The following is a 17,863-nucleotide window of genomic DNA, read 5'->3' as shown; positions in this document are numbered from 1 at the left end:
ATATTATGTTCTCTCGGATGAATCTAATAGTTAGCGCATGAGGTGTTGTCATCATAAGATCTGGGATTCGAATTTCGATAAAACCTATGACTTACCTCCTCTGTATTGACCCTGAGACGAATTGACGGGGACACTGAGAGTGAACGTATTCACTTTTTGCCACCACTTTGGAAAAATATTGGTGCTGTGGACACCTCTAAGTATTTAGAGTTTGATTCCCAATTATCTCAGATTCTGATTCCGTGTTCGTAATTATCAATATTAATTTTTGTTTAAGGAATTTTTCTTTTCAAAGCCGTATCATGTAAAGAGGCGATCAGGCCCAGGCAAGCATTTCCTCAAATACGTTCAATACCCTTTTTAACGTGGTCGCTCGAATACTTGCAACAAAGAGCTGTTTAAATTTAGCTGTCATTTTCCAAATTGAATGTTTTTTCCCTTTTATTTCTGGCATACCATAGAAGCTGATCAAAAAGTGCACAGGAGCTGGAAAAAAAACTCACAAGAAATAGAAATTATTATTAAAAAAACAAATTTAGAATGAGCTTAATTCAGTAGAGATTCTTCCAGATTTCATTAATATGTTTCGTGTAAATTCTAATACAGATCGATATTTTTTTTATTTAACAAAAACTTTATTTATTGTCTATGATAATAAAAGATCCAAAATCCCAACTCCAATCGAAGATTCATGGATCATGGTAGAAAAAACAAGTAAATAGATAAAAGAATCCACTAACTCATGTTGATAGAAAACGGAAACAAATGTAAATATGAAACGTCAACCTAACAAACAAAAAGAGAAATGATCCGCGGAGTCAATGCCAGTGTAATCACAAGCGCCTACATCGCGAAGGCGACGGCAGCAACGGCGAAGGCGCCGATCCAACTGAAGGAAAGATCAGCAGCGCCATTACCAGCCGGAGGCGGGGCGGTGGGAGCAGAAGCAGGTACGCCGGAGATCGACGACCTAGGCGCTGGCGCAGGAATATCGGAGGTCGGCGGGGCGGGAGGGGACAAAGAGGGCGACTTAGCGGCGGGGACAGGTGCAGGCGGCGCGGAAAGGGGCGCTGCTGCCGGGGGCCTCACTGGAGCAACTGCGGGCGGCGGAAGGAGAGGCGAGGGAGCAGGAGGCTTCACCGGGGCCACGGAGGGTGACTTGGAGGGGGAGGCGGTCGGGCCCTGGGCGGAGGCGGACACGGCGAGCGACGCCAAGGCGAACGCGAGCAACGCGAAGCGAGATGCCATTTCCACCGGAAAGCGATCGAGGGGAGGAATGCGAGAGATGGCTCGAGAAAGCAAGCGATCGTGATCGAGATCGGGAACAAGCGTTAGGGTTTGGACTGCGGGGAAGAAGCAGCAGCGCGAGCGGTATTTAAAGACAGAGAAACTCTATTTAATATTATTTATTCCATCTTTAAAGTTCTCGGAAGCAGAGGGCTGAGGGCGACGCGTTGGAGCCGTTAACGAGACACCGTTCGATGAATTGTGGCCATCTGATGAAGTACCAACGGTTGTAGTAGATCCGGTCAACTTTTCCTCCGTTTCTTCTCCCGTTAATTTCGAGTTTCCGCGTTTGTCGGGCAGGACGGAGCTGGCCGGACGCAAAACCGTCCTTTTCCGCGTCCACGGTGGCAGAATCGACCGTCCCGATTCCGATCGAAATCGGACGGCCGATCTTACACAGAATGTAAACGTTGCAGAGGACGGAGACGCGTGAGGAAGTCCAACTAGCCGTTTCGAAGCTTCGAGAAAGGAATAAATGAATAAAAGGATAAAAACAATTGATTTACAAAGATGGACTAAAACTGAGTTTTGTGAACGAACTGTGTGGGCGACGACAAGGGACGGAGAATGGCAGATCGGATGGAGAGTTGGAGAAAGAGAGACGACTGTTCGTGCAATCCCACAGCAGGTAATATTTGATACAAGTTAAAAAAAAGAAGGTTTGATTGAATGATTATGGCAAAATCTCGATGTTGGTTTTAGCAGTAGATTGGTTATGGTAAGAATGGCACATTCATGGAGTTTCAGAGCTTTGCAAAAAACGTTGTTTTGGGATTTGAATGAAGTGTTTAGTGTTCTTTTATGTTCTATTTTTTTTCCAGTACTGTGTTGGATTGCCATATCCCAGTGGGAGGTAAGATTTCAAATAGTTATAACGAAAATAACTCGATGATCGCAATATCATATCATGTAGGCTTTATTTTACCTTGCTCCCTAAGAAGATGGAGTTGCCTTACAAATTAGAAACATGAACTTGAAGTAGATCTGGCTCCAAGTATTTGCTCCCATATGCCATTTTAACCATGCGCACATTTTTTCATGTCACTATGACCTGTGCTATGAGTCTCTGTCTCTGTCTCTGTCTCTGTCTCTGTCTCGTCAACTGATAGAACTGTAGACAAAATAATGGCTTTTTCTGTAGATTTATTGTGACAGATTAGTTTTCTATTTAATTTTTGCTATTCATTTAGATAGACCTTTAGGTAAACAAAACATTCGGGAATAAATTTATTATTTTTTAATAAAATTATATTTATCTTCGTTTAATATATATAAGATTAATTAAATAAATAATTTTGAATAACTCGTTAAACTAAATAAATAAATATGAACAAATATATATCCAACTCGTTCATGTTCGTGAACAATAATATTCATGAATAATTTCGTAAACAATGTTTACGAATTATATTCATTAAATAATTTTTTTTTCAATATGCTAAATAAAATAAACAAACAAGTTTGAATTATCAAGTTCAAACTAATCAAACAACTAAACAATCAAACAGTTTGAATTAAGAGTTCGATAACATCTAAATGAATCAAGCTCGAACCAAGTTCAAGCCAAGCTTGAATTGAGAGCTCGATAATATTTAAACGAACCAAACTCAAGTCAAGCTTCAAACAAACCCAAGCTCATAAAAAATAATTCAAGTCAAGCTTGAACGATCATTTTAAAAGCTTGGTTCATTTTAAGCTCGGCTCGGCTTTGTTCGGTTACCTTATTAAATTAGTTTGAACACCTCAAATCTCAGCTCCGCTCGGCTTATTTACAATCCTACATTTAGAAGTAAAATTAAATATCTAGGAAATTCTCTTGTTAATCTACTATTTACTGCAAAGTATCCTAGTATGTGGAAATTACCAACTAGATTCTTAGAACATCTCCAACCATAAGAGTAACTCCAACCGTATTCCTTTCATACCATTTTGTTGTAAAAGGGACACCAAATGTACTCCAACCGTATCACTTAAACTTGCACCATTTTGGTGCAAGTGAACAGTACAGCACCAGGGGTGCAATTGCTGATTTTTTTTCTTTATTTTTTATAAAACTACTTTCTTTAATATAATATATTATAATATTAAATTTATATTTAAAAGATTCTAAATATTATAAATTAATATTATTTAATTTAATTTAATTTATTATGTAAATTTTATATATTATAAATTTATATTAGTTATTAACTTAAATAAGTAATATTTAAAATATTTGTTATATTACTTAATATTATAAATATTTTAAATTTAAAATTAGTGTTTTTAAGTTACATATTTTTTTATTTCATTATGTATGGATTTTGGTACATTATTTTATTTTTAAATTATTTAAAATTTAACTTAGAAGTAATAAAATAACAAATTATATTAGTAATTTCATAACAAATACACGATTAAACATTTAATATTTTAAAATTCATAAATATAAAATGCATAACATATAGTTCAGCATGCAATTTAAAGATGCAACAAATACTAAAGTAAACATACATTTAAAATAACTATAATAACATTACAATACTAAACAAATCAATATTTAATATTCTAGAAAATCACTTCCTAAACCACCGAAATAATCATGAAATTGACCGAAGTCATTCAAAGGATCTTGAGATCCTTGTCTTTCTTCTTGAGATGAATTGAATTTAGATCCTTCTCCTTTATGTGGAATTGATTGAGATTTTTAGTTTTCAATCCTCTTTTGCATAATTTGGACTTGTTCACCGCGAAAAAATTCACTCATTATCGGATCAGTGATGGTATTCAAATCTTTGAATAAAATTTTATTCTATTCCTTGAATATAGCAACATTGGTACTTTGATCCAATGTCGCAACAAGTTCATTATTCTATTAAACCGTTTTTGTGAGTTGTTGTTTATTCTTTCTCTTCAGTTTTGCTTTCTTCACCCTAGTAGGTCGTTTAGTTGAAGTATCACCATTATCTGAATCACTGATGTTAAGATTAAACTAAGAGACACGTGGAGATGAAGGTGAATAAAAGTCTTTCTCGAAATTATATGATTGAGAATAATCAGCTTAAGCTGTTGTCGTTGCACTCTTGTAGATGCAGTTTTGATGTTAGTTGAATTTCTCAATACCTTGAAGAATGTTCCACACATGTCCAAATTTGAAGTCCTTTGAGTAATTAGGGTCTCGTACTAATAACATTTGAGCACGATTTATTTGTAAAAAAACAATATAATTATGAAAAAAATTAATAACTAAATTAGATATTGATTACAAAATTGGTGTAGTCTACAAAAGAAATAATGATTGAGAATAATAGTTGAAGTATCACCACTATCCAAATCACTCATGTTAAGATTAAACGAAGAGACTCGTGGAGATGAAGGTGAATAAAAGTCTTTCTCGAAATTATATGATTGAGAATAATCAGCTTAAGCAGTTGTTGTAGATGCAGTTTTGACGTTGTCATAGTTGAATTTCTCAATACCTTGAAGAATGTTCCACTTGGATTCAATTCTTCAATTTGTCATATGCAACCCTTCAATTTGGAAACAACAACAATGATAGTATTCATTCTTTTTTGTAATGATCTTCTTGGTCGCTTTGAATTTTTAAAATTTGGATCTAGATTATACTTCCATCTCAACTCTTGCCCAAAATTAATCCTTCTTTTGGTTGATTCCTATAATTAGATTTTGAGAAATATGAAGATAAACATAGCATAAGTGTTTATCTTCTTCAACTGAGTAGGATGATGAATGAGAATTCGAACTCATTTTTTTCAAGAGTAAAGTTTATGGGAAATTATTGAATTAATATGTGTAATGGTCATGTCTAGTATGTCATTATATAGGAAAAACTATGTGCATTGTATAAGATTTGTGTGTGCATTGTGATGTCCTGTTGCCTGTAAACATAATAATATTGTGTGTGCATTGTGATGTCCCATCTCCTGAAATAATAATAATGGTGTATGCATTGTGATGTCTCGTCGCTTGCAAAAACAATGGTGTATGTATTGTGATGTCTCTCGCCTACAAAAATAATAGTGTTATGTATGCATTGTCATGCTCCATCTCCTGAAATAGTAATCATGTTGTGTGCATTGTGATGTCTCGTTGCCTACAAAAATAATTATGTTGTGTATGCATTATGATGTGTCATTTTCTTAAATAATAATAATGGTGTGTGCATTGTGATGTCCCGTCGTCTGTAAAAGTAATAATATTGTGTGTGCATTGTGATGTCTCATCTCCTGAAATAATAATAATGGTGTGTGCATTGTGATGTCCGATACCATGCAATAATAATAATAATGGTGTATACATTATACATTATAAATACATACCACAATTGAAAACAATTAATTACATTCTCCATCTCAAAAAATGAATCCTAATATTGAAGGTACGTTAAATTTATCATCCTCAAGATCTGAAGATGATGAAAGATTTGATGTAAAAGGCTTATCACTCAAGTGATTTGTCAAAATAATCAAGTCATTTTGAATCATTTGAGTGAAGAAAGCAACAAAGGCAAACATCGAGGATCTATTCCTATTCACATAATGATCAATCGTAATAGAGAAGTTGCTGATCGTAATCTATTCAATGATTACTTTGCCGAAAATCCTACATATAATGCTGCAATGTTTCGAAGAAGATTCTGAATGGGTAGAAATTTATTTATACGTATTTTTAATATGGTTAGTAATCATGATATTATTTTGTGCAGAAAAGAGACAAAGTTGGAAAACTTGGCTTGTCAGGTTTGCAAAAAATGACAATTGCATTTCAAATATTGGCATATCAGTAGACGCTACTAATGAGTACATCAAAATAGGAGAATCAACTGTCATAGAAAGTATGAAAAGATTTTGTCGTGTTGTTGCTAACGTATTTGCAGGACAGTACCTGCGATCACCCAATGCTAATGATGTTGCCAGGCTTCTTCATATTGGTGAGTAGCGTGGTTTTCTTGGTATGTTGGTAGTCTAGATTGCATACATTGGATGTGGAAAAATTGCCCAACAACATGGGCTGGGCAATATTCTGGTCGCAGTGGAAAGCCAACAATTATTCTAGAAGTTGTAGCTGATTATGATCCTTGGATATGATATGCATATTTCGGTTTACTCGAATCTAACAATGACATTAATGTATTGGAGTCTTCTCATCTTTTTTCTAACCTTGCTCAAGGTATTGCTCCCCCTGCTCATTATGTCATTCAAAGAAAAGAGTACAACATGGATTACTATTTAGTTGATGGTATATACCCAAAATGGTCTACACTTGCTCATGCAATTCATGATCCACGCAGTCCAAAGAATAGGTTATTTGCAATTGATCCTGTCCGAAAGGTGAGAGGATGACTCGTTGGGCACTCCGCTTGGATGTTGACTGGATGGAGACTTCTTGTCGTCCTGCGTGTCACAAAAAACGTTAGTGTCGGGCCAGGGAAGGGGTCCCCGGCACTGGCCCTCCAACGTTTAAGTGATCGATTTTTGTAGAAGAATAGTGAAAAAACTATAGTAGTGAGTGTGTAGAATATGTAGCATCGCCTACCTTCACCGGTGGATGAAGACCCTCTTTTATAATGTCACTGTTATGTATGCATGAATTACAAAGCATTTCCAATAAAGGGCAAGCCATAAAATAACCCTGACACCTTTCCTAAAATAAGCCCACAAATCCCTGTAATTCGATTAGCTAGAAGTTTCTAAAGTGCGATTTGTCTGCAGAATATCTCATGTCCGATACAAAAGGCCAAAAAAGTATAATAGTTTGTTAGGCTACGGAGCCCACCATAGACTTCTTTGACGCACCAATCACATCATCGATACAATCCGACTGACCCTTCTTAAAAAATGGTACCTGACCAGTATTTATGAACACAGTGGGTGATTTGGCTCTTATTCGGCTTCCTTATTCGACCCGCAAGCAATCAAGCTACTAGCGTGTCCGATTGGACTATATGTCCGATCGGGTAGAGCACTTGACTAGGGCAACTGATATTGGGTTTCAGCATTGGCATTGTTTAGGAGATCCGTCTTCAAGGCATGGTCAGCTGGAGGGTCCAATCGGATAAGCCCCTGGCCTAACCATCTACTTCCACATGAAGCTGGAAACCCAAGCCCGATCAAACCAGATGCCCGATCGATCCGATCAACCATTCTCATGTTCTGAATGATGTCAAGCATCCCTTGACTTTGACTTCCACATCAACCGGTTTTCTAGAGTTTGACCCCTCTCAAAGGGGCCCACCTTAAACACCATATCACAAGTCTCCCTTCAAGTCTAGTCGAAGGAGGCTACAAGTCCGACTGATTGGACTCTGATGTTGTCTGAGCCTCTTATCCTCTAATCATGCGTCTATGTGTTGTATCGTTGATCAGCCATAACAAATATTATACTTAACTTCCTTACCTATGAGATCCCCCGTCTTCTAATAGGAGAGTCCTCTAAGTGCTGCCGATCGACATATCTGGAAGACCCGCTTAGTTGTCACCATTCTCCAACTCCTCCTTCTCCCGAACAGACCTAAACTCATGTTGGTGTCGCTTAGTTAAGGCCGACGTCATTGCTACTTCTTGGAGTTTGCACCTGCCATTAATGTAAAGCACATCGAGCATAACTTTGCATCATAAGATTGCTTATTGCCTCTCATCCCTCATTAATATGACCTATATTACGCTGACATGTGTCGCGCGCTTGCAAAGGAGAATATCCGATGTGACAGACGACTGTTGTGATTTAGCTACCTTTTCAAATTCAACGGTCCAAATTAAATCTCCCCTTTTTAATCTTTGGATCGAACGATTGCCAATAACTATCACTAGTGTTTTTAAAGTCTTCATTCTTCGATGCAGTGTAACACCTTCCCTCCTCATCTTCGTCTTCTTCTTCTTCATCTTCTGCTTGTCGTCGGCAATTAGTGTTCAGTAAGTTTCACTTTTCTTCCTTTTTTTTGATCTTCGATACTCTCTATTGATGGTTTCTTGACCTACTCCTCCTTCCATCCCTGGACTTTGGTACACTTCCACTTCCTCTTTCTTCAATGGGGATGAAGTAGATCAAATAAAACTTATTGCATCCTTCCTGATTATCAGATTGTTGTTCCTTTTGCTTACGATCGTCCCCACACGCCTCCAACCGACTTCCTTACATTTTTCAAAGATCAACTCTATATCGGTCTCTGTTTTCCTCAACATCCCTTTTTTCTAAAGTTTGCGTCTACTTTCACATCCCCTTACAATAGTAAACGTCTAACTCCTTCAGGCTACTGTGCGGGGTTGTAGTGTTGTTTCCTTTGTACATAATTCCTCTACACCCTCGCGTTTTTAATTACTTCTATTATTCGAAAAAATTTGAGCTGAGTGTTTTTCTTTTCCAAGCCCGAGTGAGCATTGTATACTTTGAAAAAATGTCCTCTTCTAACAAAGATTGAAAATCTCAATATTTTTACCTCTGACTTCCCGACCCAGTGATCTTCCTGATCGGCTAGCAAATGGAGCTGCCCCACACTCTCGAGTTGGGTAAATATCGATGGGAGTCGGTCTACCTCGAATCCGCTGTCCAACTGACCGGCTTTAAATATCACATTCATAAGTTGTTGATCGAGGGCGTATTGTATATGTTTGGGTTGAGTCCCGTCTGCACTTGGCTACCTGACCCTTTTGGTAAGAAATTCCTCCATCTGTTGTTTTTTGGTCTAACTGATTTCTATTTTTTTTTTTTTTTTTGTAGCTAGAGTAATGTGAAAAGCTTTGCTGAGTGAGTCCACCAAATTAACTGATGAAGAGCTTGAAGTATGCGGAGCTACAGAGCCACGGGCTCCTGCAAGTCAGACCATCAGAAGGGTCGACCGACGAAGAAGGAGCGAGTCAAGTAACGAGGAGTGACGCAGGCACTAATACTGAGGAGTTGCCCCCCTAAGCGCCCTTCCTTGATGTCCATTGTAGTTCCTTTAGAGTTCACGACTTCGGCTGAACCACTGATCCATCGCCAACGTCACAAAAGGCATCGCATGAAGACTCCTATCCGATTGGCAACCCCCGTTCCATAAGCTTGTGTTGCCGCATCGATCGTGCGACCTCCGTCCGAGCAGGGAGAAAGTTCCACATCCACGATTCCCGAAATAGCAGTCGGTCGGGTCTCCCCTACTTCCTCCGACCGGACTCCCTCGCTGTCCAAGTTGTCGGCCAACCCCCTCCTTACTCAACCTATATCCTATTTGGTATCGCCGCCAATTGAATCAGCGCGACCAGTATTAACGGTATGCTCCCCCCTCTCTCCAAGTCCAAAAGTAAGTCCAAATCCACTTTGACAGAGCCCAACTAGTTGGGCAAACAGAAGAAAATCTGGGTAGTCCTTAGGTTACCTACCCAAGACTTGTTGTCTACACATACAGTCAAATCCTTAGCCCTAGAGCACAGAATAAGGATTTAGGGACCCTTGGCCCAAATTTAGGCGGATGCACGTGCCTGAGTGGCCGCTAGTTCCCCTGACCAGCTTGTTGACCGCTTTAGCCAAGTGGTTATCAGGGTAAGCTTTTTACTACTTTTTGCCTTACTTCCTTTAACCCCCCCTTTTCCTTGCGACAATTCTAGGTAGACGGCTTGACACTTAGCTAGAAATTGGCTTAGTTGAGCCATGAGCACAAGAAGTTGCAGGATTCAATCGGCAGAGCAAGCACTTCCCTTGATCAATCCGATTGGCTCTCCTAAGAAGTATCCCAACTGAAGAAAGAGCTGGAGATCCAGTCTGAGCACAAGAAGTTGCCGGATTCAATCGACAGAGCGGGCACTTCTCGTGATCAATCCGATTGGCTCTCCTAAGAAGTATCCCAATTGAAGAAAGAGCTGGAGATCCAGTCTGAGCAATTACTCGAGTTCGAACAGGCATTAAGCTTGGAGAAAGATAAAAATCATGACCAAGTCGTCAAACTCGAAAGGCTAATGAAGCAGGCCCGCCCAAAACTACAAGTCACTCATCAACTCAGCTAACACCAGAAAACTTAGGGCTATCGACAACTTAGATATTAAAAACAAGGAAGCTCGTGCTTTGGCCAAAAGGCTTGAAGAGATAGAAGCTACCCTGCTCGTCAAGCAAATTGGCCGAACGATCGAACAAGTGACACAAGTTTGGGGAGCATCAGAGGATCATTAATAAGAAGGATGTTGAGCTGAATGCTTTGAAAGCCGAGCTGAAGGCCTCCAAAGCTGAGTTTGCCAAGTATAAAGAAGGAGAGTATGATCGGCAGGAAGCCTTCAAAGTGGAGTACCTGCACTCTCGAAGCTTCAATAAAGAAGCTGAGTGCTTGCACAAGAGCTTTAGCGTGGGGAGCATAAGAGGTTCATTAATAAGAAGGACGTCGAGCTGAATGCTTTGAAAGCCGAGCTGAAGGCCTCCAAAACTGAGTTACACTCTCGAAGCTTCAATAAAGAAGTTGAGTGCTTGCACAAGAGCTTTAGCTTGGGGAGCATCAAAGGTTCATTAATAAGAAGGACGCCGAGCTGAATGCTTTGAAAGCTGAGCTGAAGGCCTCTAAAACTGAGTTTGCCGAGTATAAAGAAGCAGAGTCCAATCGGCAGGAAGCCTTCAGAGTGGAGTACCTGCACTCTCGAAGCTTCAATAAGATGTTAGTCGATCGGACACACAAAATGTTCAGATACGGCTATGAGGGGACCATCAAGCAATTGAAGGACGACGACTATCTAACCGAGGAGATCCCCAAAAATTTCATCAAACGTCAGAAGATCATGGAAATCATTCCTAAGTATGCCTTTACCAACCTTAATTTTTCTTTTTTGAAATGCAATAACTTTGTAAAATTTTCTAACAGTTCGTGTTCTTGTTAAGAACTGATGCATACACAATATTATTATTTTTGCAAGCGATGGGACATCACAATACACACACCATTATTATTATGTTAGGAGATGAGACATGACAATGCATATATAACATTATTATTTTTGCAAGCGATGGGACATCACAATGCACACACAAATCTTATACAATGCACATATTTTTTCCTAGATAATGTCATACTAGACATGGCCATTACACATATTAATTCAATAATTTCCCATAAACTTTACTCTTGAAAAAAAAAAGTTTAAATTCTCATTCATCATCCTACTCAGTTAAAGAACATAAACACTTATGTCATGTTTATCTTCATATTTCTCAAAATCCAATCATATGAATCAACCAAAAGAAGGATTAATTTTAAGCTATTCGTTTTTCCTTCACTTTCTCTTGTACTTTCTCATTCCCAAAATTGGATACAAAAGAAGGGGAAAAAGACATCTATAGAATAGCTAAAGTGAGAGAAAGAAAAACAAGAGATCTTAGCCAAATAAAATGTATTAAAGATGAATGTAATAGGGTATTAGTAAGCGATGGAGAAATAAAAGAGCGGTGGAAGAGGTATTTTCATCAACTTTTTAATGAAGGTTTAGGAGACCAACTTAACTTAGGTAATTTAATTAGATCAAATGAGAATCGGAATTTTAATTTTTATCGTAGAATTCAAACTTCAGAAGTAAAACAAGCTTTAAATGAGATGCACAATGGAAAACCGTTGGACCAGATGATATTCCGATAGAGGTATGGAAGTGCTTAGGGAAACAAGGTATTGAATGACTTACAAAATTATTTAACATGATATTGAAAACGAAAAAAATGTCTGATCAATGGAGGATAAGTACTCTAGTTCCCTTATATAAGAATAAGGGAGACGTACAAAATTACGCAAACTATAGGGGTATTAAACTAATGAGTCATACTATGAAACTTTGGGAAAAAGTAATAGAAAAAAGATTAAGGAAGGAAACCATAGTGACAGAAAATTAATTTGGGTTCATGCCTGGAAGGTCGACAATAGAAGCTATACATCTTCTTAGACAATTAATTGAAAAATATCGGGAGCAAAAACAAGATCTACACATGGTATTCATTGACTTAGAAAAGACATATGATAGAGTCCCAAGAGAAATTATATGGAGAATTTTAGAAAAGAGAGGTGTTAGCGTAACATATATTGAACTAATTAAGGATATGTATGAGGATATAACGATCAAAGTAAAGACTTCAGGCGGAGTAACTAAAGCATTTCCAATAAAGATAGGGCTACATCAAGGATCAGCTTTAAGTCCCTATCTTTTTACATTAATTATGGACGAACTCACTGCACACATTCAAGACACAGTACCGTGGTGCATGTTGTTTGCAGATGATATTATTTTGGTAGATGAGACACGTGAAGGAGTAAATGCTAAGCTAGAATCTTGGAGGGAAACACTAGAAGGGAAAGGTTTTAAGCTTAGTAGATTAAAGACGGAATATATGGAATTTAAGTTTAACAATATTAGAAGTAATGAAACAATTGTTAAGATAGGAGAGGACGAGTTGCCTGGAACCGAGAGATTTAAATATTTAGGATCATTTTTACAAAATGATGGAGGGATTGAGAGAGATGTCTTACATAGAATACAAGCAGGATGGGTGAAATGGAGGGGAGCGTCGAGTGTTTTATGTGACCGTAAAGTACCTCTTAAACTTAAAGGTAAGTTCTATAAAATCGCAGTTAGACCTGCTATGTTATATGGAGCTAAATGTTGGGCTATGACTCGAGCACATGAGTAGAAGATGAGAGTTGCAGAGATGAGGATGTTAAGGTGGATGTGTGGACATACGAGGATGGACAAAATAACAAATGAGAGCATTAGAGAGAAAGTAGGAGTTGCATCTATTGAGGAAAAACTCAGAGAGACACGTTTAAGATGGTACGGACATGTACTTAGACGATCAATAAATGCTCCAGTTAGGCGATGTGAAACTATGATAAACATGCATATAAAATGAGGAAGAGGAAGACCAAAAAAGACTTGGTTAGCAACAATAAAATAAGATAAAATTTATTTAAATATAAATGATGATATAATAGGAGATAGAGCTTAATGGCGTAAAAGGATTCATACAGCCGACCCACCTAGTGGGAAAAGGCTTGGTTGTTGTGTTGTTGTGTTGTTGTTAAGAGTTGAGATGGAGTATAATCTAGATCTAAATTTTAAAAATTCGGAGTGACCAAGAAGATCATTACAAAAAAGAATGAATACTATCATTGTTGTTGTTTCCAAATTGAAGGGTTGCATACAAAAATTTGAAGAATTGAATCCAAGTGGAGTATTAGAGGAAGATTTGTAAGTTGTTATCATTATTTCTTTTGTAGACTATACTAATTTTGTAATCAATATCTAATTTAGTTATTAATTTTTTTTCATAATTGTATTGTTTTCTTACAAATGAATTGTACTCAAATGTTATTAGTACAAGACCCTAATTACTCAAAGGGCTTCAAATTTGGACATGTGTGGAGGAATTTAACAGTGACAACGTCAAAATTGCATCTACGAGAGTGCAACGACAACTGCTTAAGTTGATTATTCTCAATCATATAATCTCTAGAAAGACTTTTATTCACCTTCATCTCTACATGTTTAATCGTAACATCACTGATTCGGATAGTGGTGATACTTCAACTAAACGACCTATTGGGGTGAAGAAAGCAAAACTAAAGAAAAAGAATGAACAACAACTCACAGACATGGTTTCACAGAATGATGAACTTGTTGCGGCATTGGATCGAAGTACCGATGTTGCTATATTCAAGGAAGAGAATAAAATTTTATTCAAAGATTTGAATACCATCGCTGATCCAATAATGCTTGAATTTATTCACAGTGAATAAGTCTGAATTATGTAAAAGAGGACTGAAAATCAAAAATCTCAATCAACTCCACATGAAGGAGGATCTAAATTCAATTCGTCTTAAAAAGAAGGACAAGGATCTCAATCCTTTGAATGACTCCGGTCAATTTCATGATTATTTTGGTGGTTTAGGAAGTGATTTTATAGAATATTAAACATTGATTTGTTTAGTATTACAAAGTTATTATAGTTATTTTAAATGTATGTTTGCTTAGGTGTTTGTCGCATCTTTAAATTATATGCTGGACTATATGTTATATATTTTATATTTATGCATTTTAAAATTTTAAATGTTTAATTGTGTGTTTGTTATGAAATTACCAATATAATTTGTTATTTTAATTACTTCTAAATTAAATTTTAAATAATTTAAAAGTAAAAAAATAATATATCAAAATCCATACATAATTAAATAAAAAATATGTAACCTAAAAACACCAATTTTAAATTTAAAATATTTATAATATTAAGTAATATAACAAATATTTTAAATATTACTTATTAAAGTTAATAACTAATATAATTTTATATAATATATAAAATTTCCATATTAAATTAAATTAAATTAAATAATATTAATTTATAATATTTAAGAATCTTTTAAATATAAATTTAATATTATAATATATTATATTAAAGAAAGTAGTTTAATAAATTTAAAAGTATAAATCAAAGAGAAAAAAATCGACACTTGCACAGTGCAACACCATCGCACCAAAATGGTGTAAAAGGGACACAGTTGGAGTTTCTCTTAGTCCTTAACACTTGTATTCCTGACATCTCTATGTTAGGCTCAAAACGGTTCGGCTTTGCCTCTTAAGCTGTCATGATGAATTTGACTAATCATTAGAGCATTCAAATATTTCTCCTGAATATTTGTGGTCCACATATCCATATCATTAATCAGATATCTCAAATCGCACAATCCAATATTATCCAAATAAAATATTTATGGTACCGTTTATCAAATATCTCAATTCCACAATCAAATATCTACCAACTAAATATTTATGGATCCTACTATCATTTTATTAATTTACATCTAATTTTATATTTAAATAAAATTAATCATATTTATCAATTTTTCAATTTAATATATTTCATCGATATTTTCATAAATATTTTTTACTTAATATTTACTTACTTATTTTGATAATTATTAAATATAATTAATTTAATAATAATATTTTATTTAACCAAAAGGAGTAAAATATAAAAACATACAAATTTTTTAAAAATAGTACAATATACATGAATATAAATGTTTCACAAATTCAAAACTAAAATAAAGAAAGTACAAACCACGATAATAACATATAGAATGATAAATCATAGAAATTACAAACTACAATTAGTTAATAAAATAAACAAATTCATTGCATGTTTAATCTTTTCTTCAGTTGCTCACGTATGTTCTAAAGTTGTTCATTTGTCATGCCTCGTGTGTCCATTACGAGGAGTTGATATGCTTGGATGTGTTGGTCTACTTTCTTACTATTATTATAATCCTCCAAATATGCTACTGACTATTGCACAACCTTATTCAATTCATCAATTAGACCTACTCTTTCTTTGTCTTTCTTCTTTGCTGCCTTCTGTCCTATTGGACAAGATCGAGCTTCTCTATCATCCACATCAACAGTTTGTGTTAAGATTAGAAGAGTCAGTATGTGCACTTGATGATTCTGATGTCCTTGCTTGCTTTGCAGCCCGTCGTCCTAAGGATTGAAGAGCATACATCGGATTCACAATCAATCTACACATGTTCATATTGGAAAGTAGATTTAAAAGTACTCTTGTATTCTTCATGAGTTTGCACCATTATATCATCGTTACTCTATCCGCGTGGTCGATAATTGTACCATTTATTGTATATTTCATAGATATTCATGATCCTTTTCACCGAAACCCAATATGATTTTGCTTTATCCGTAGTTCTCTTTTTAGCTTCCTTATCGCGATTGGTATTTTAATATGTCACCACTCGTTTCTATAAAAACTCACTCTTCTAAGTATTATCAACTACTGAATCTTAGCTCATGATTATGCAGACTGCTACAAGAAGCTTATCATCTGCTGCTATACACATTGTTCTCTTGTTATAATCTCCATCTGATTCGATGTCTGTCTCAATTGTTTGATCGAAAATAATATTTTTAAGCCCTATTTGAGATGCGAATGGAGGAAATTGTGAATCGAGAACTGCATGAGATGTTTCTATACTTTTATCACTGTCACTTGCATTCTCTTCTCGATTCATTTGATTGAATCCCCAATGATTGAAGTGGATTAATTCCATGAGATGGAACTTGCATGAAATATTAGTTATTCTACCAATATTCCGGGGGGCATATATAAAACAAAGCTCGAGGGTCGTTACTCAACAAATTTGGATAACTTTGAAAATTATAATAATACGGTGGTGGGTATGGAAAAGGTTGAAAATTTTGTGGGTGTTTTGTGGGAAATGAAAATGGAGGAGGTTATAGATTGAGACAAACTTGAGAATTTTCTCCACTTAAATTTTAGTCAATATTTGGAAAATTCAACAAATCCTCAAAATAATGATCAGAATTTCTATCCATTTCTCTCTAAATTTTGGGTACGCAGTGGTTTTTTTTGGTGAAAGATGAATGATAAAATGAGGCATATATAAAAATGGCCATTGCCCAATGTTCTAAAAATTAAATGTTGGATTAAATTCATTGCCAATGTTTACACTCAACATTCAACTATTTAAAAAAAATAACACAACTGCTTGATTGAACGTGAAAATTTTCTCCACTTAAATTTTAGTCAATATTTGGAGAATTCAATAAATCCCCAAAATAATGGTCGGAATTTCTATCCATTTCTCTCCAAATTTTGGGTACGCAGTGGTTTTTATTTATGAAAGATGAATGAAAAAATGAGATATATATAAAAAAGAAACAAATGATCATTGTCCAATGTTCTAAAAATTAAATGTTGGATCAAATTCATTGCCAATGTTTACATTCAACATTCAATTGTTTAAAAAAAATAACACAACTGTTGTAGCAACAAGTGCGCCCTCCCACCCATGCATTTACACTGCTACAGACTCGGATTTGCTTTTTATTTTTAAAAAAAAACAAAGGAGAGAAATAACCTAAATACCCTACTATTCTCTACAATGGGGGATATTTGAGGTGAGGGGATATTGTCACGCCCTGAGACCTAGGCGGTACAGACACCGACATTGCTCGTGAATATAAATATTAAAAAACAAGCCTCATAAAGTGAATACCAAACCAATAATAATATAACGGAAATATTATCTTTACAATGCGAAAATCCAAAAGTGAAAAGTGGAAGCGTACAAGTAAAGATAACATGAACTAAAAGGAAGAATCGCTTGAATAGGGCTTCATTACCAGCCCCAAAACGTCTCTTGCTCCTCTTTCTCGACTTGTTCCTCGTCTTTATCTGGGGATGGGAGTAAGGGGATGAGTGCTTGGGAAAACACTTGGTAAGTGGGGGTCGATTGAATATAGAACAACATAATACAAAACATAGTAAATTTAACATTCGGAATTCATGACAGGAGCATAATTCATGAAACATGGCAGAAACATAACTTAATCGAAAACATATATTATAGCACTGTTAATTATCTTTTTTTTATGGTGTTGCTGATCAGTCCCTATATATAATTCCTCGAAGGGGTGAGGTCATATATCGGTTATTATTACTCACTGCATCAGGGCCATAACTTATCATATTTTATCATATTTTTGAAAATTTCCTTTACCATATCTAACTTGAATCATAACAGTGCATCTTGGAATAAAAAAAAATGAATGAGCAA

At 35.8% G+C, this 17,863-nt stretch overlaps 1 protein-coding gene across 1 annotated transcript; it reads right to left on the bottom strand.

Moving 5' to 3' along the window:
- Nucleotides 1–719: 719 nt before the first annotated feature.
- LOC122029617 (arabinogalactan protein 1-like) lies at nt 720–1,370 on the bottom strand. The gene has a single exon (XM_042588685.1). The coding sequence runs from the start codon at nt 1,246–1,248 to the stop codon at nt 844–846; it is 405 nt and encodes a 134-aa protein (XP_042444619.1). The 5' UTR covers nt 1,249–1,370; the 3' UTR covers nt 720–843.
- Between the last annotated feature and the right edge of the window lie 16,493 nt (nt 1,371–17,863).

The sequence above is a fragment of the Zingiber officinale genome, chromosome 10B (genome assembly GCF_018446385.1).
Source record: "Zingiber officinale cultivar Zhangliang chromosome 10B, Zo_v1.1, whole genome shotgun sequence".
In the NCBI taxonomy this organism is placed as follows: Eukaryota; Viridiplantae; Streptophyta; class Magnoliopsida; order Zingiberales; family Zingiberaceae; genus Zingiber; species Zingiber officinale.
The sequence above is the reverse complement of the archived record's forward strand: the minus strand, read 5'-3'. Positions and strand labels throughout refer to the sequence as shown.